The 19,121-nt window shown below is 38.3% G+C and overlaps 1 protein-coding gene across 2 annotated transcripts in view; it reads left to right on the forward strand.

The window, feature by feature from the left end:
- Nucleotides 1-19,121, forward strand: part of Zmat4 (zinc finger matrin-type 4) — a 403,972-nt gene that overhangs the window by 121,388 nt on the left and 263,463 nt on the right. For both annotated transcript variants that reach the window (XM_074054613.1, XM_074054614.1), the window contains exon 3: nt 12,733-12,822. In XM_074054613.1, the coding sequence (XP_073910714.1) occupies nt 12,733-12,822 (90 nt within the window). The remainder of the gene's footprint in view (nt 1-12,732; nt 12,823-19,121) is intronic.

Raw genomic sequence — 19,121 nt, forward strand, 5'->3', positions numbered from 1 at the left:
GAAAGCTCTGTACTTGTTCTCCCCTTTGCCTAGCCCCTGGCAAGGGCTAATCTATTTTCTACCTCTGTAGATTTGCCTATTCTGGGTATGTATATGGAATCTTATAATATGTGGTCTTTTGTGTCTGGCTTCTATCACACAGCTTATCCTTTTTGTAATGTGTATCAGAACTTTACTTCTTTTTATGACTGAATGAAGCCCTGTTGCAGGATATTCCACATTTTCTTTTTCCATTCAGAAGTTGATAGACATGTAGCTTGTTTTCACATTTTATTTATTTATTTGATGGCTCTGGGATGTGAACCCAGAGCCTAATGCTTGTTAGGCACATGCTTTTACCACTTGAGCCACTCTTCCAGCCCTTTTGTGAGATGGGTTTTTTTTCAATATAGGGTCTCAAGAACTATTTGTCCAGGTTAGCTTCAAATCGTGATCCTCCTGATCAATGTCTCCTGAGTATCTAGGATTATAGGTGTGAGCTACTGGTGCCTGGCTGTTTTCACATTTTAGCTATTATGAATAATGCTACTATGAACAGCATGTATAAGTATTTGTGTAGACATATTATTTTTGTGGATTTGTACTTGTAAGTTGAATTTCTGGGTCATATGATAACTCTAACTTTTTCAGCAACCGCCAGATTGTTTTCCAAACTGGCCACACCATTTTACATTGTCACATGTTCCACATCCTAAGGTAACACTGTTGTCTGGGATTTTTATTTTATTTTATTTTATTTGGTACTAGGGTTTTAACTCAGGATCTTGTGCTTGCTAGGCAGCTGCTCTACCACTTGGAACATTCTTGTCAAAAATCAATTGACCATAAGGGTTTATTTATGGACTCTCAATTTTGTTCTCCTGATCAGTATATATGTCCTTATACCACAATGTCTTTTTTACTATAACTTTAGAGTAAGTTTTGAATTAGGAAATGTGAATTCACCAACTTTGTTCTTTTCAGTTCTTTATTTTTTCGGGAAATCTGAGTCAATGTGATTTGGGGATCAGCTTATTCTCTAAGTAATTTTTCTTTTTGAGGCTATTGCAAGTGAACTTGTTTTTAAATTTCAATTTGGGATCTTTCATTGTTCATCTTTAGAGATACAATTGATTTTTGTAATCTTGTACATTGCAATCTGGCTGAACTAGTTTATTAATGCTAATGATTTTCTATAGATTCAGTAGGGTCATGTCATCTGCAAATAGAAATAGTTTTACTTTTTTCCAGTCTATCTGCTTTCTCCCCACAATGTACACTGCTTTTTATCTGTTTTAAACCTCCAGTACCGTGATGTGGAATAGAAGTTGTGATAAGGGTCATTCTTGACCAGGACTGAATCTTAGGAGAGAAACTTTTCTTCCACCATTCAGAATGCAGTTAGGATTTTCTCCTGATGGCCTTGTCAGGTTGAGGAGCTTCATTTGTCTAAAGCCTTACTGGCACTATTGAGATGAGCATGGAAACTTTGTCCTTTTTTTTAATCTGTTGAACATTATGATATTTTGTCTATTTTCTATTTTTTTATGATTTCCTATTGGTAATATTTTCACAACACTTTAAACATGTTTTATCTACCTTCTTAAAAAATTTTTGGTTTATATGTTGCTATGTTTTTGCTTCAATTGATTTTGTGCCTGTTGCCTGAGGGAATGTTGGTGTTCTAGATTAAGACAGGCACATTGAAAAGAGGATTTGATTTGGGAGGAAGGACAGTGACTTCTTTTGGAAGTGTTGAGTTAGAATAGGCTAGGGTGATAGCTAAGAGCTGCTAGGAAGAGGAGATGGAAGTTGGCAAGGGTGGGAAAGAGAAGATTCTAAGAAATGGAAATCAGCAGTTAGAGAGTTTGAGGGCTAGAAGGTGTTAGAGCACTGCCCCTGCCAAAAACAGGCTTCCTTCAAGCTCTGCACTTCCCAGCCTATTCTCTGCTGGTCCTGAAGAGTCTGGCTTGAGGCTGCTTCCTCCTGATGCTGACTCTTACACTGAAGTGCCCTGCCATCCAGCTGAAGCCAGGAGATAACTCTCAGGCTGTTTACTTTTCCTGCCAATTTGGGCCTGGCAGCCTTAGAACAGGAGGGGAGATGAGAGGAACACAAAGGAAGGAAAGTTAAGCTGTGGCTTTATAAAATTCCACAGTCCTAGGGACTACTAGGTTGCTGGTGGAAAACCTAATTCCTAGGCCTCCACCTCTAGTAATTTCTATTATTAGGTCTGATGCCTTTAAATAAACTTCCTATGATTCTGAATCAGATGTTCCAGGGACCAAACTTTGAGAAAGAATGAAAAGGGGTCCTGTCTACAGAGGGGTGGGTGATGAGGTGAGACCTAGGCATTCCCATAGTCACCACTTAGCTCTCTATAAGAGAGTGTGCTCACATCACAGCTTCTGGAAATGTAAACCTCTGCCTGTGTTTTCATTCTCACTCCTCTAGTTGAGAGCCAAGAATGACATGGAGACTCTGGGAATGTCATGGAGACATCCTGAGGATGTTGTTTGAATAAAACCATATTCTTGTCAACCACCTGTCTAGAGAAGATGAATTATTTCAGAAATTCCCTATTTTTCTTCAATGATGCAATCAGTTCAAAGAAACCTGCAAACAGACTAAAAGCTGGGACTTGAGTAGGCAAATAGATAAGCTGAAAAGCAGGTGGCAGTTGGACTGCTGTGATAGTAGTTGCAGCTGGCAGCATATGCAGGGTTCCCGTTAAGGTCTGTAAAGAAGTATTCAAAGAAATATTGCTGCACAAATATGCTTCTGAATACTTAACTCTGTTTGGGGACTCTATAGCATGAGATTCAAAACAAAAAAAAATCTGTTCTCCTATCATTAGATGAACCAGGATACTAAACTCATTTTCTGCTAGCATCATGGCTGGATGGAGTTCAGCATCAATGAAGGGTGAGCATCCTAGCCCTGCTCCATTCTAGCCAGGTAATTTTGTGTGCAAGAAAAACTAGCACAAATCCATGTATATTTGTGTGTGTGGGGTGAACACTAAAAGGGAGAGATGGCTATGCTATTCTGCATATATTTTATATTGAGAAATGTTTTGTAAAATTGAGTGATCCACTTTTTAAAAAGATTGTTAATGTTACACAAATATGCCTAGAAATATTTTTGAAAGTAATGTGGATTAAAAGTCTTTGAAACTAAAGTCTCATTTCAAGTGTACCTGAGGAACTTGCTTTTAAAGATATGATTTTCTGAGAGATGGAGAATCCCTTTATAAACAAGTATTGTGTTTTGTCAGTTCAAAAATTTTTTTAACTATAGCTTTTGTTGAAAGTGAGGTCCACTTACATTTTGTTCTATAATCTGGTTTACCTGGCTACTTAAATAGTCATCGGGTACTTTATAGAGGAACAACTCTGCAGAGTATTTAAAAGTACATTGTGGGCATGGATTGGGACTATAAAACTCATGAGGAATTGAGGATTCAGTCATAAGATCACAGTTTAGTTTGAGAATCATTATATAGTACATGCCAATGAACATAAAATAATAAGGTAAAAGGAGAGTCTAATGTGAAAATGTACAGAATAAAGAGGCGAATAGACAGGTTGGGTAGCACACATGAGCCCCACTGCTGCTGGTGACCTCATTGTGGATGTTGGGGTGATTGTCTCACCTTGGCCAGCTGGTCATCCATCTCACAAGGACAGAGACTCTATTGCCTTGTTCCCCACCCCCTCATGGACTCAAGTTTAAGTAAATAGATGGAGACTACATTAGTTTTTATCCATGGCAGTAATGGGGTTAATTTTGGAAGATTGCACAGCTATTTTTATACAGTGCTGAAGTTTTTCTTAATCTAGCCATGAACTTTATAATAGAAGCCAAGAGACCTTGGGAAAAGATAGCCTAGGATTGGCTCACATTGTTTAAGCTTTCACATTTCAAAAGCTTTGTTACTTCAAATCACCAGATCTTCTCTGACTTGAATTGATCACATTGGCTTGTTTTCTTCCCCTCATCGCTAATGTTAATGTCTGTAGGGGTTTATGGAGACTATCACTCTTGTTTTATCCCCTTAATAACAAAAGAGAGAAAGCCGAAGACAAGCCTATGTTCTGCTGTTTTTCATGTGACTGCTTAAAATGCACAGACATCATGAAGACACATTTAGCTGCATACTGGCACCACAGAGAAACTCTTCCTCCAAGCCTTGGTGGTAATTTACGTTTTGAGTTGCAAGACTTTTATTTAAAATTGTAATGTATTCATATAGTCACTTTGTGTAGGCAGACAACAATATAGATTTCATACAAATATGTTTACACCATTGTGATATTGCACTTCCCCATACACAATTTTCTTCATCAAAAATTCATTTTTTCCTAATACAGTACTCATTTAAGATAAGTGTCTCATTTTAAATGCTTGTTAAAAATAGCTCAGAAAAAAAACAAAGTGATTTAATTGTAGAAACTTGGAGATTTGTGGTTTTGAAAAACGGACCGATTGACGTGTGCAAGAAACACTTCAAAAGAACATCTAGTTTAGATGGATGGCATATGTATTAGGCAGCTTGGGCTGTCATAACAAGATAGCACAGGCTGGGCGGTTAGATCACAGAAATTCATTTCCTTACAGTTCTGGAGTCCTGAAGCTCATAATATGGGTGTGTGTGTGTGTGTGTGTGGATGCTAGTCCTGTTGGATTAAGGGCTCATGTTTAGGACCTCATCACTTAACCTTAACTACTTTCTTACAGGCCCTATCGTACTGGGGCTTAGGGCTTTGACATATGAACTTTGAGGTACACAGTTCAGTCCATAACAGCACAACTGCCAGAATCCCATAATTAAAAACTCAGACGCATATGGCCCTAGGCTACAGCAGCCTACATTTCTGTCTGACCTCTTCCAAGTCTGGCATCTTGGAAGCACTGGAGGAGTTAACTCTGTATTGTTCCAAACTTCTCTTCCTCAAGAGCTGGATCATATTGTGCTAGTGTCTGCAAATTCCCCCTGAATTTCTACTTCTTTACTACTTGCAGGAATTCCCTGTATCTCTAGAACTTATTTGTCAAACGGACTATCCATCAGTGCACCTGTCTGAGGTCTCCCCAGTGTGCACACGCTGCAAAGTAGATGCAGGTGTTGCTGCTTAGGATTCTCTGGTCTGCAGGCTCCTGCTCCTCACTGACCTGTATTACGGCATTTAGAGAGAGAAATGGAAGGCTGATGCTTTTAGTTTCTGTTTTAGAATGGAAGGGGGGTCTGTAACAAAGATGGCTTCAAATGCAGATGACACTTTCACTAGTTGTCTTCATCTGGAGTCTTGGGTTCTTGTCCTGTGATTGCCTTATTCTTTCATTCCTGTGTTCAGTCACTTGATGGACAAATTCTTATTGAGCACTGCCTATGTGTCAAGCATTGCAATAACTTGTGAAGTTCAATTATGAACTAAACAGGTATGGTCCTTATTCTCAGAGGATTTATAAAGTGTGAGATGTTGAGCAAATATTTGGTCTTTTTAAAATATTTGTTTACATTGTTGTGCTGGGGGTACATTGTGACATTTACAAAAATTGTTACAATGTATCAAATATCACCCTCTCCACCATTCTCCTTTATGCTCTCTCCATTTCTGGAATAGTTTCAGCAGGTCTTATTTTTCCATTCCACATCCACATGTACGCAGTATTTGCACTATATTCACCCTCCTACACCCTTTCCCCATACCCTCCTTCTACCTGCTGGTACCAACCCCTCCCCGCCCCCACAGGACCTGTTCCACCCTCCTATTCTCTGATTTTGTAAAAGAAAAAAAAATGACATTTTGTTTGTTTAGGATAGCTATACAGGGAGTTTCATTGTGACATTTTCATGTATGTATGTGTTATAATCTGAATTGGTTCATCTCTTCTATTTTTCTTCTCTCTACCTTAGTCTTTGTCTTATGATGGTTTCAACAGGTTTAAAAATCCTGTATTCATTCTTGTATGGTCTTTTTGAGACTTTTATTATCTGAAGGTACTGTTAGGATGACAAATTGTCAGTGTTGGAATAAATCTTTCAAATTGTGATTTTCCCTTGATGAATGATTTGGTCTCCTAAAAATTTTGGAAAATTCAAAGATGTATACATTAGAAAATTGAAAATCACTTGTAGTCCTTATAGATAATGTTAATCCTTTCATATGTTTCTCCTAGATTTTTGCCAGCCATATATATTCATACACACACATGTGTATGCACATATATTCTTATCTAAAAATTTGATACCATTTCTATTCTGGTTTAAAACCCTGTTTTTTTCTTAACATTACCTCATTCATATTTTTTCACACCATTGAATAATATTCTTCCTGTTCTTGGCCACTTGGTAATCTATTGTATGGATATATCATGATATTTATCCCTCTTATTTTAGAGCATTTAACTTATATTTACATTTTCTCTATTATAAATCAGTGGGAATATGTGTCCCTAACTGCTTCCTTAAATTACGTTCATAGAAGTACAACTGTTGGATCAAGTAAATTTTGCCGTTTTTGTATGTATTCGCAAAATTTCCATCCAGGAAACCTGTACAATTTACATGTCTATTAGCTATGTGCAGGGGTGTCAGTTCTTCTGCGTAAATGTATTATATATATTTTATAAATTCTTGTCAATTTGATGGGTGAGAAATATTTTTTAAATTTAAAAATTATAAGGTAGCATTTAATGAATTTATTTTTAAGTATCTTAGCTACTTGTTTCTCAATTCCTATGTATATTTTTTGCCTATTTTAATATTTTTTTCTGTATAAATCTGTGAGCTCCCACTTTATCCCAGAGATATTAAACCATTTTTTACATGTTGAAAATATTTTTCCTACTTTGTGGGCTGCCTCTTAGCATGTACATATTTCAGAGTAAAAACACCCATTTCTGTCACAGCAGTATTTGTTTTGCTTCTTTTCTATTGTTGTTTGGAAACTTTCCAATCATAAGGCTAGGCTAGTTTCCTTTTTTGGTCCAATTATTGGATCTACTTTCTTTTCTATTTACTTACTCATTCTGGCACTAAAGCCATAACACATACACATTCTGGTTTTTCATGTGTAGGTTTTCCATTTTCTTCCTCTCCCCTGTGCCCTAACTTCTTTGTTCTATTCCTCTGCATTTTAGAAATTCCCTCTGTATTTACTTCTTCACAGACCTGCAGTATTGATTCTGCTCTTGAAATGCATTAAAGACCTTCAAAAATAAGCTATGGCATTTTTAATTTCTCTATTTTATTACCTCAGTGTTATCTCAGTCAGTTGTCTTATCTCATTTTTAAGCTTTTACCCTCGATTCATATTTTCTTGAATTACATGATGTAAAATATGTACAATTTACAAGTTCTGCTTATCATAGCACATATTTTGCAAATAACTACTTGATTAATCCTTTGGGTTTTTTTCAAAAGATGTCCTTGGGTTGAGGATGCAGGTTAGCTCAGTGTAAGATCACTTGCCTAGTGTGCATAAGGCCTTGGGTTCTTCTATCCCAAGTGCCACCAAAAAGACAAACAAACAAAAAACCCAAAAACTCACTCTATATACATGAAGTTTTTTTTATAGGTTCCACTCCTCTCTGGCAGAATAGGTTATCAAGTCCTGCCACATGCCCTGCTTTGTGTAGATTGACCTTGCATGCTTTCTTAGTCTCGAATCCCAGGCAGGTGGCCTGAAGCCTGGTCTAGCAGAGAAGTTTTATCCTCCCCTTCATTGTGATGGTGAAGCCTTCTTCTAGCTGCTGTCTTTCTCTTCTTAGCCCATCTTTCACACTTGATGCATGGGAGCTTCTGTAACCATCCTCCTTCCGTGGTAATAAGGAAAGATGCAATTTGTTGGGAAAGAGGCTCACTTTTTAGAGTGGATCTCTAAAACTTGTGGTGGTCCTGCAGCCTCTCCAGAGCTTATATCTAGAGCCCTATGGACTCTTAAGTAGGGTTCTGCCAAGAAACCTTCTCCTTCCATTCTGTGAGAGGGAGCCCATATATCACATTAGCCAGTCATTCTCTGAACCCAGGTGAGTTAGGCCCTTGGTATTTGTTGTCTTTTCTCTAATTGGCTCCTATGTACCCTGAATGAAGAGAAATACCTTAAAGTGGTAGTCTATGAAAATCACTCTTGTATAATTACCAGTCTGTTTCAACTTTTTCCTTTTTCTTAAAGTCCTTGATTTATTTTAGCTGATTTTTGGAAGAGGTATAATTAGATGGCTATGATGAAATAAAATGGTGGAAGACTTATCTAGGAAATCAGGAATGGATTCTAAACTTTATTTGAGATTACACCTCTCCTGCCAGCTCACAACTGTGATTTGAGGATTAAGTGAGATGATGAATTTGAAAGGACTTTGAAGACTGCTTGAGACATTATGCAAATACAAACTTGCTTTGTTATCTCTACATTTTTTAGGAGGAGAAGAAATCTGTAGCCTTATTGGAAGCAAATTTGAGTTGCGAATTTTTTAAGGAATGTGCAATAGTGGAAGATGGTTATTTAGGTGAAGCACAAAGCCATTCTATCTTTATGTGTTTCGCCCCCTTCTTTCGCAGTAATACATCTGAAATAGAGTTTTGCCTTATTCTTTATCCTCCCTAAGAGAAGGCTGGCCTGAATTTAAGACAATTTCTTTGAGTGCCAAGAGATTATTTCAGCAAAAGAAACTAATTTTCAGATAGGTCTGACCTTGCACAATGCCTAGGATAGGGGGCAAAGGCTTTAATTAAAATGAAAGAGTTGGTAATTTCTGGCCTATCTGGGAAGCTTAACATTGATGTGGTTTGAGTGAAAGTAATAACATTTACTTAAAATGCAAATATGAATATAGAAAAGAGCCTGAGATTGACTCTTGGTGCAGTTGGAAGAGATTGTTATTTCTTTTTCATGACTTCTCCCTCAAAATGATGATCCTTTTTCTCTCCTGAAACTCTATAATGTATTCACTTAACATTTGGGGTATTATTTTCTCCTGTACTTGGCAGTTTGTCTCTTCTTATTTTTTTAAACCAGTGCAAATTTTAGATAATGGTAAATCTTTGAAACAGTAATAAGAATTTGTTGTTGATAAGTCTATTTGGATGGCAATAGGAGTCAGTTTCAGATGTGTGTTCCAGCCCATCTCAGTGTAGTTGCATGGATAGTGCAGGCCTCCCTGTCCCAGAGCATCTGTACATACATACATCTGAAAGTGACCATATTGTGGAGAACATATATATTTGCCATCATATTCATATGTATTAAAATGAAGTTTAAAATTTAAATAGCATATATTGCCCTTGGGTTAAGAAGGCTCATATAACACTAACTGTTGCAATGAAAATTATGCATTTTGATTGTTGGTAAGCCATTAAAAAGAGTAAATGGAAATGTGGTCAATTTTACCAGTACATATTAAAAGCATTCCAGCTCAGTGATGCTTTTTACTAATTATAATAATTGTAGGTAAGAATTATGATTAACATGGAATTACCATGGCTTGAGGATTGTCAAGTTGTTATTACTATATTTATTTTGCAGGGAAATTTGTTACAGAAGTACAAAATGATAACCACACTACCACTAATCTAATAAACCTTTTTCCTTTCCACTTCTTCTTGATATACTTAAAAAATTTATGTAATTATAACCATAGTGTATAAACACTTTTGAATTTAACATTTTTCATTCAATGTCCATTATGTAGGAAGCATGCTTTTCAATTCTCCATTTAACTAAGGGCATTTGATGGCTGCTTTAGCCAATCCCCTATTGTTGAATGTGTAGCTGTCTTCCTTTTCTTGTCATTCAATTTAGGTGATACTTCAATGAATATCTTTGCTTCAATTTTAATTTTAACTTTTTTGTGGAAAGGTTTTTGTTTGTTAGAATAAATTGAAGGGTGTTTGATTATTGTGCCAAATTTTAAGGAATTTCTGGTAGGTAATATATAGAGGAGTCAGTGATAGGTAGATATTGTAAGTGATTCAGAGTGTCTGTTCTTGGTAAGAGGTGATGCCAGGAAGAAGGAAGAGGACTCATTGGAAGTACTGCAGCTCATCTCAAGGTCCCCATGTTGGAGGCAGAGCAAGTTGTGGCACACACAGGGACAATCTGGGAACCTCTTTCCCTTTGTCAGCCAGTAATTTTGGATTTATGTTAGCCTGATGAGGAATGGGACTCCACATTCCTTCCAATGAGAAGTGGGCTGTCTGCAGGATTTGTGCTTCCTGCTAGATGTCAGGGTTGGCTTCTGGACAGAGAAGGCAGTGGATCTGGCTTGGGCAGTCTGGATAAAGCACACTCAGGCAGAGGGGAACTCTCCATTATAGATGAGCTAGGATGCTTCCATCGATGCCATGGAGGCAGCTGGTCCTGTCAAAAGGTCTGTTTCTTTTCACTAACTTAACCTGAGGCAAGGGTGTTACCTGTAGTGTATGTAGTCAGCCCTTCTTCCACCAAAACTGGAGTAGGGGTGGGAGGGAGCTCAAAGAGAACAACAGGCCTCTAATTATCAAAATTGCTAATAAGCCTCTAATCCCAAGCTCTCTCATCACTAATGGCTTCAGAGAAGAGCTTGTCATTTATTTGTCTTTTCTTTTCAGCTAATGGGTTTTTACTAGTTTTGTCAAATTGCAATTAAATAACTCAGTGAACTTTGCCTCTTCTGGAAAGTCTTTTGAAAAGAAATGCAATATTTTAGGAAAGAGGGGGGGAAAAAGCCAGTTACAAAACAGGCCACATTACGAGATTTCCAATTTCCCATAATTTTGTTCTCTGAGAGTTCGGGGCTTTGAGTGGATTGATGATGCAGGAGCTGGGATAAGAAGTTTTTCTGTGATAACAAATACAAAATTGAAATCTCCTTTGGTCACGTTTGAACTCACATGGTTACCACTTTGTCTTTTCAACAATTACTGTCTGTGTATGTTTTTCTACTGGCCCAGGTTCTGTGTCTGCATTCAGCCTCTTAGTGGTTTTCAATTTTTTAAAAAAATTCTTTTCACAGTAGCAGTGTTTCTAGTAGTACCACTACCTCCTACCTCTAAAACCTAACAAAATGCTAGCAAAATGTATACAGATGTTAGTAATTGGCATATTTATTTTCAAAAATAAAAATAGTAGTCTATAATATGTTGTTTTCAAAAATATGCAGAAGCTGAACAAATGTTGAATCCTCTGTCCTTGGTTCACATAGGTTTCTATTTCTTTTCCTAACAATTTTCCAGGCAATAATAGACTCTGGATAATTTAAATTAAAACCTACTGTGGAACCAAGAAATAGTCACAACTGTTGACAATATATTTCAAATAACACTGCAGTATACATCTGTAAAAATGTCTCCTGTTCCATTAGCACTTTTAAACCCATTTAAAGACCTTAGAAGTGTCCAGAGACTGTTTAGAAACACTCATCTTGCTCCAGGCAGAATAAAAGAATTAAAAAGTGATAAATGAGGAAAGCTGCCACAAAGGATTTGCAATGTATCCTGTAAACAAGATGTAGCTTGCTATGTGTTCTCTGAAAATCACTTTGCCTTTGTGGCTAATCCGTAAAAGTAAGCCATCATCCAGGAGATTGGCTAGAACTCAACTGTAAATAAAGGTAAAGTGAAACAAAGACCTTGAAAAGAAGAAAGTAATCTCTTGAGAAGAGAAAAGGGAAAGGAGATTGGAATTAGGTAGCAATGGATTCAATAATGTTAGGAATTGGTACACTCAACAGTAAGAAATGTTTAGCATCATATAAATCATATCTTTTCATATGCATTGTCTTATTTATTCTCAGAGCAGCCCTAATAAACATTGTAATGTTCATTTTGTGCATGGAGAAAATCAGACTCATTTAGACTCTAAACATATTCCAGTCAATGACTGGTCTCACATTACCCAGCTAGAAAGCAGTAGAGCTGGAACTGGGATTCTGAACCTCTGGAATATTTTCTTGTTGCCCTTTTACTCTGCCAACCTGCTTCAGGAAAAGTGAGGAAGTTAAAACTGGTATTCTTCATCCTACTTCAGGAAAAATGAGGAAGTTAAAACTATGGTATTCTCCCATCAGCCAGATGGGAGTCTGAGTGAGCTATCATTGAGGAAAGGATTAGAGGAAGGATGGAATTAAAAGGGGATGGGTTTCTCCATATTGGCCTTGGCCCAGTTGGTCCAGCCAGAAAGGCCTCAGAAGGTAGGCTTTCACCTTCCCTTGCTTTGTCTGCCTGCCTACAGGTAGCTTGGGCTCTTATCAGTTCCCAGACTTGCATACAATACCTTTTGCTTATTCAAATCTAACCCCAGAGAATCCTTGTTGAGTTTGTTAATAGGACTCTGGTTTGGGAGAATAGGAAGAAAAAGCTGCTTCTGCTGGTGGTGTGCCTGACTGATGACCAGGGTGACCTTGTGCCCTCATAAGTCAGACAGGGCAGCAAGAGTGAGAGAGAACATCCTACTGCTTCTCTTTTCATCACAATTGATCCTTATGTTGTTTCCTCAGCTTAACTGACTTACTTTTGAGGACAAAAAGTCCTCTTTAGAGAACTATTTAGACTAGAGAGGATTCTCTCTGTTTTTATTTATCCTGAAATAATACTTGTTTTAGGATTCTGGGAAAGTCAATTTTTCTGAAACTCTATCCTGCATCATTGTTTTCTACTGAAAACACTTCTTTGCATTTGTGGTCACTGCTCTGTTTCAAAGGATTTTCTCTTCTCTCTCTTTTCCAAATGGCTTCTCTTTTACAGTATGTCCTTCTGCTTTTCCTCTCCAGAGTCGAAAGCATGCAAGCAAAGTCCGACTATATTACATGCTTCATCCCAGGGATGGTGGGTGTCCTGCCAAAAGGCTTCGGTCAGAAAATGTGAGTATCTGGTGTACTATGTGATATCCTTGGATGATTTTCTAAGAACTTTGCAGGTATAGGGATTGTAGGATTGTAGTGCCAAAGCTAAGTAAGTAGAAGTAGAATTCATATTGCAGAAAATGCTACATACAAGGAAGTCTTTTTTGTTTGATTTTTCTTTCATGCCGGAACTTTCTAATCCTGGAGGTTTTGATGATACTGCACTGGGGCCATGTAGAAAGAGAATGTGCAAAGGTGCTGGGACTGAACAAAGCTGGGTAATGGGAAGCAAAGCTATCGAAGTGCTGGAAAGACAAATCCTGGGGCAAACCTGTCAGAAATATTAGATACTTCTCTGTTTACATATTTTATTTTTCCTCTGCTATGTAGAACAGAATGTCAGTTTATTAATTCATAAGGAAGACTGTACATATCTTGCAAATAAAAATGCTCAGGCTTTTTGATCAGTGCCCTCTCTCCTTGAGGTAGCATTTACTGGGGAAGACAAATGACAGAAAGTTGCTTCGAAGGTGTAAAGTCAGAGCAAAGGGTTGATTCAACCAGGCCAAAGCAAGGACAGATGAAGTGAAAATTCCTTCTTCTCAGCAGGGTTACCTTTCCTAATGAGTGGAATATTCATATGGTCTAGATGCAGAAGTCCTTCATGATAAATGCTGTCTATGGGTTAAACACAGAAATTCCTCACTTTCTGAGTTGAGAGGAAGCTGCAGTCATAGAATCGGTAGCCTGTGTTATCACTTGTGCTTGTGATCTTGTTTTATAGATGTTTGTCCTCTTATTAAAAATTTGAAACTTTACAAAATGTGGACTTGAGTATTTTTCACAAAGAAAATAAAAGAGGGAGCAGAAGAACCAAAAGTCAGGAGCCTCTGGGATGACATTTTAAGCAAATTCCTGGCACACCTCTTTGCTTTACAAAATGAGCTGTTCAGACAGACTGATCTTGAACCAGGTGGAGCTGTTTTTACTGCCTGGAGGCAAAAGATGGCATGAAAACTTTGCAAGTCACTGAGAGCAGGAACTAAGACTAGCTCTGTCAGCTCTTAGTTTTAGTATTTTGTGCAAATCATTGATCTCTTGGAGCCTTAGTTTCCTCAATCAGGCCATAATGATCAAACTTTACTAACTGGGTTATTGACACTATTAAGTGAAATGGTAAACTTGAGGTGCATTGCTGATGTAGTGAAGAAACATAAATCAGACAGACTTTCTCTAAAGAAATTCATAGTATAGTGAGGTAAATTAACATTTTATTTAAAAAGAAAAAATAGCTTTGATCCCACAGTGCAAATGTTTACTAACAGTTTGCACAAAGAACTGTGGAGACAAAGATCCACTCCAGTGGATCCAGTCAAGGAAGGTATTACTGAAGGACTGGCCTTTGTTGGGGATCATAGAGTATGATGGACTTTACCAGAGGAGGAGACTCATTTCTTAGGTGCATGCCTGTCAAGAAGACCTGTTAAGCCTTAGGTGAGTTAATTTAAACTGTTTTTATATAATCTTAGAATTCTGCAGCTACAATGGAATCATACTTTCTTTCTATTAGCAGTTATAACAGAATTAGTTTTTAAGCCCTTGAAATTATCCAGCAATGGTATTTAGAGTTTTATCCTAATGGTCTGGAAACAGTGGTGTTCAGGCCTACTTAACAATTAGCTATTTGGACATGGATTATTTTCCATCCACTTACATCTAATCATGAATGTTGTATTTATATGTGACCTCCGAGGAAGAGCTTGAAACAGAAAGGGAGCAGGGGTTCTCAAATTGGTGTTGTATTTGTATACTTGAGGACATACTCTTTGCTTATCTGGGAAGACCCATGATTTGCCCCACTCAGGTCTTGTTCTTGCCAGTAACCTTGGACACAGTGTATGGAGGAGGAAAATATTTGGATTTGAGAACAAGAAGTATTTGCAGGCATTCTTTACTTAAGACACTGTGAAAAGTTTTCCCTCGAATGTATCCTGGGTTTTGAAAACTTACCTGCCAATGGCTTATTTATCAAATCACTTCCCCATAATTTATTAATCATAGTATGAAAGCAAATCAGTGAACAGCAAAAGCAACAAGATAATCTTTTTAAAAGAGATGGTTGATTTTGTTATACCATGTGTACATTTCACAGGTGAATATATCATTTCCATCATATCTTTTGATATATTGGATACAGTTCTGAAGCCACTTCCATTCTCTCTCTGGGGCTCTGAAAGTATATGCTCATAGTTATTTGGACCAACTTTGTCTTCTACAGACTCACAGTGAAGGATTGAGAGACTGAATATACAAATGGACATACCCAGACCATATAAAAAAGTAGAACTCTGTCTGGCCTGCAGCAACTGTCCAGTACCTATAGTAACCAGCCCAGGAAAGCAGCCTGCTGACAGTTAGACTTACAGGATGTCTGACTACTGTCTTGTAACAACCCAGTAAGCCAGTCAGTAACCCTGTAACAAACTGGACAGTACTTGATTAGTGACAGCATCCATAATTTTTGTCCCTGCTTCCAATTTAGGACCAAGGAGAGAAAGCCAAGACCCCTAAGCAATGACTTAGCATGTCCTCTTCTAGTTGGCCCTCCTGCTACTTCTCCAAGCCAAGAGCCTCCAGTCAGGGCATGCCTTCCCAATTTTCTACCATAAAGCTTTTCTACTCTTCCTTGGTAGAGCACTTGGTTCACTCCCTTGGTATAGCAAGCTCCAAGTAAATAGCCTGTGCTTGATGTCATTTGGGTGATCTTTATTTATTTCCATAGTGTGGGAAAATGTGAATAATAATAATAACTAACATGCAGGTTTCTTATAAGGTTCAGATGAAATAACTCATGTTCGCTTAGCACTTTGTTTTCACATACATTTTATTGTTGGTCTTCTCTTCCCTAGTACCTTGTGTTCTCTGAAGGATGTAACACACTCCAATTTGCTTCTCTATTCCTGCCATCCTCCCTGCATGTAGTGGATGTAACAGGTTTGCATCCCAGCACCCCCTGATTGAGAAAGAGCTTCCATATCAGCCCTGAAAACTTGTTCCTGATCATCTAGGCACTGACTACACACTAGCCTGCTCATCCTACATTCAGAGCCCTCTGGGAATACATAGTAGCTCCAAATTTACTTTGAATTTATTATCCCATGGTCTAATGTTGCAATTTCCACTTAAGATTTTTTGACTTCCCTGTTGGTGGTGGTTATTGTCATTTAAAAAAACTTAAGTTCATTTCTGTCTCCTGTTTTTATTTCCAGCTTTTTAAAATCCCCCCTTTGCATTCTTTATGCCTTAGAATTTTGTTTTTTTCCTCTGAAATTTTAGAGCAAGATATTTTTCCCTTGAGGCCATAGAGTAAAATTAAATGTGAAATAAATGGTTGTAGTTGATTGCCTTAGAGAAATTTTCAGTAATCCCTGAGTTATCAAGTCAAAAGGACTTTAGAGATCATTCAGTCCATTGTGATTCTGATTTTCACTACTGACCCCTTTATTATCGTCTCCCCAGTGGATCACATGCTTCTGAAAAATTATGTATGGATAATAGCATTTTTAAGTAAAAATGTGATTTAGTTTATTTTTTTTTCTGGAAGGACATAATTAACTGCCAATCAAAATTGCCAGTCACTATTAAGTAAATAGTGTTTTTACATGGAGTTAATATAATTCCCTCTAAAAATGGGGAAACTTGACATTTTGTTAGCCTGATAAGGTATGTCACTCCTAATATTACCATGCTTTCCATTAGGTCTGAGAACCTGAGTTTTACTTTCACAGGCCATAACCATCTTGGAATTTAGGCTGGGAGGAATCAATCTGATCTAGACCTTTCTTATTACTGAGGTGAGGATAAAGATAAATAAGAACTATGCCTTGTCCAAATTGGTCAGGTCTGAGTTTACAACTCTTGTTTCTTTATTTTTCCTGACTTTTTATTATTATTTAGGAATCATTAATAATACAAGGGAATTTCATTGTGAAAATTGAATACACAGTGTACTTTCAGTTCACCCCCTTCATTATATTCCTTTAACTCCCTTCCCCCTACCTTTTCAAATAGTTTTGGTGGGTTGCATTATATTGTCTTTCTCCCATCCCAGTGCTAACCAGGCCCGATACTGCTTAGCTTCTGAGACGAGATGAGATCAGGTGCGTTCAGGGTTATTTGGCCATAGACTATGCTCTCTCTCTCTCTGCACACACATGTAATATACTTTGAACCTCTTCACCCCTCCTGCTGCCTGTACCTTCTCCTTTACTCCTTTCCCTTGCCATTGATTCTCCCCTCCCCAACCGTCCTCTTTTTACAGTCATGTCCCATTATTATTAACCTGGAATCCACATATGCCACATGCATGAAAACATGATATTTGGCTTTTTGAACTTGGTTTATTTCTCTCAATATGATGATTTCCAGTTCTATCCATTTTCCTACAAATGACATAATTTCATCCTTCGTCATGTCTGAGTAATACTCCATCATATATGTAAACTGCATTTTCTTTATTTATTCATCAGTTGCAGGGCTGCTAGGTTGACTTCATAACTTCGCTATTGTGATGATAAACTTGGGTGAGCAGGTATTACTCTTGAACGTTGATTTACACTCTTTCAGATATATCCTAAGAGTGGTATACTAAAAGACCTTGCCTCCTTAAACCCTATTCCTAGCCTTCTCCATGTAACTTGAAGCTTTATTCTGGCAGCATGCTTTTTCTGTATCCTGAGCCAGTGAGCAGTGCTGCTCTGGGTGAAAATCCTAATAGTAGCTGGCACATATCACATGTTTGTCATGTGTGTTCTAAACACATTACACAATTAATCCTCAAAACCACTGTATAACCCCATTTTAAGGGAGGCCAACTGAAGTGGAGAGATAAGTGACTTTGGTCACACAGCTGATAAGTGGTACAGACACAAGTCCCAAGTTTTCTCTGGGACTAGTCTACCATGTCACTCTAGAGACAGCTTGTAAGCATCTACAAGTGCTAGAGGACATGGAAATCCTCCCCAACAGAGATCAGGGTCTAGTGGGGAGTCATCTGCATCAGCCATTTGCAGGGTTGTTGGGGGATAGGACTGGGGATTGAACTCAGGTTTTCATGCTTGCAAAGCATGTGCTCTACTGCTTGAGCCACACTTGCAGACCATTTTGCTCTGGTTATTCTGCAGATGGAGTCTTATGAACTGTTTACCTGGGCTGGCCTGGAATTGAGATCCTCCCAGTCTCAGTTTCCCAAGTAGCTAGGATTAGAGGCTTGAGCCACCAGGACCTAGCCAGCTGTGTTATCTTAATACAATGGGATCCGTGATTCCCTAGGCACCCCTGGTAGGATGAGGCAAACTAGGTTTCCCGGGTCATGTAACATTGAGCTGATTCTTGATGAAGGATGGGTGAGCCAAGTGAGGATGGATAGGAAGGCTGATTCACAGTGTGAACCATGTCTTTAGGGAAATCAGTGTGAATCATGTCTTTCGGGAAATAAAAGCAAAGGTATTTCTAGAGCATAAAGTGGTAATGGGGAGCTGTTGGTTTCCCAGGGCTGCTGCAATGAATCACCTCTTGCTAGGTGGCTTAAAATGAGAAATTGGACCTCTCACCCTCTGGTCCATCTTCACACAGTCTTCTACCCTGTGAGTGTTTCTATCTGTTTGTAATCAGAACAGTAGGCCAGAGGTCTGACTCTGGGGAATTCTAGCATGTTAGGTCTAGTCACTTGCCCCGATATGCCATTAAAGAGACAAGTAGTTGTGAAAGGCAGAGAAAGACTTATGAATGCAGGGGCTGGTAGTCCTCTGAAGAGAGAAAGTCAGTCAAGCCACCTTTGGGTACTGATATGAGCTTTAGGTTTAAATAAAGGAAGAATTGGGATGGGGAAAAGAGAAATGCATAATTAAGCAGCCCTGGTCACATTGTGCATTTGCTAATCATGATCTCAGTTCTGATCCTGGGAGGTGGCCCAAACAAGCCTTTATTGCTTGAGGGAACAAACTGGTTCCCATGAGAGGTGATTGTACCTGCTTGGGTTGGGGGACTGCCTGGGATTTAAACTCAGGGCCTTGCACTTGAAAAGCAGTCACTCTACTGTTTGATCCACACCTCCAGTCCATATTGCTCTGTTTGTTTTGGAAATGGAGCCTCATGTACTATTTGCCCTGGTTAACCTTGACTGTGATCTTCCAGATCCCAGCCTTCCAAGTATTTAAGATTGCAGGTATGAGTCACAGGAGCCTAAGGTTTTAAGACAGTTGAGAGATGTAAAACAAAGGCAGGGATGGCACATCTTTATCCGGCTTTTAGTTCAC

The sequence above is a fragment of the Castor canadensis genome, chromosome 14, assembly GCF_047511655.1.
Source record: "Castor canadensis chromosome 14, mCasCan1.hap1v2, whole genome shotgun sequence".
Lineage (NCBI taxonomy): Eukaryota > Metazoa > Chordata > Mammalia > Rodentia > Castoridae > Castor > Castor canadensis.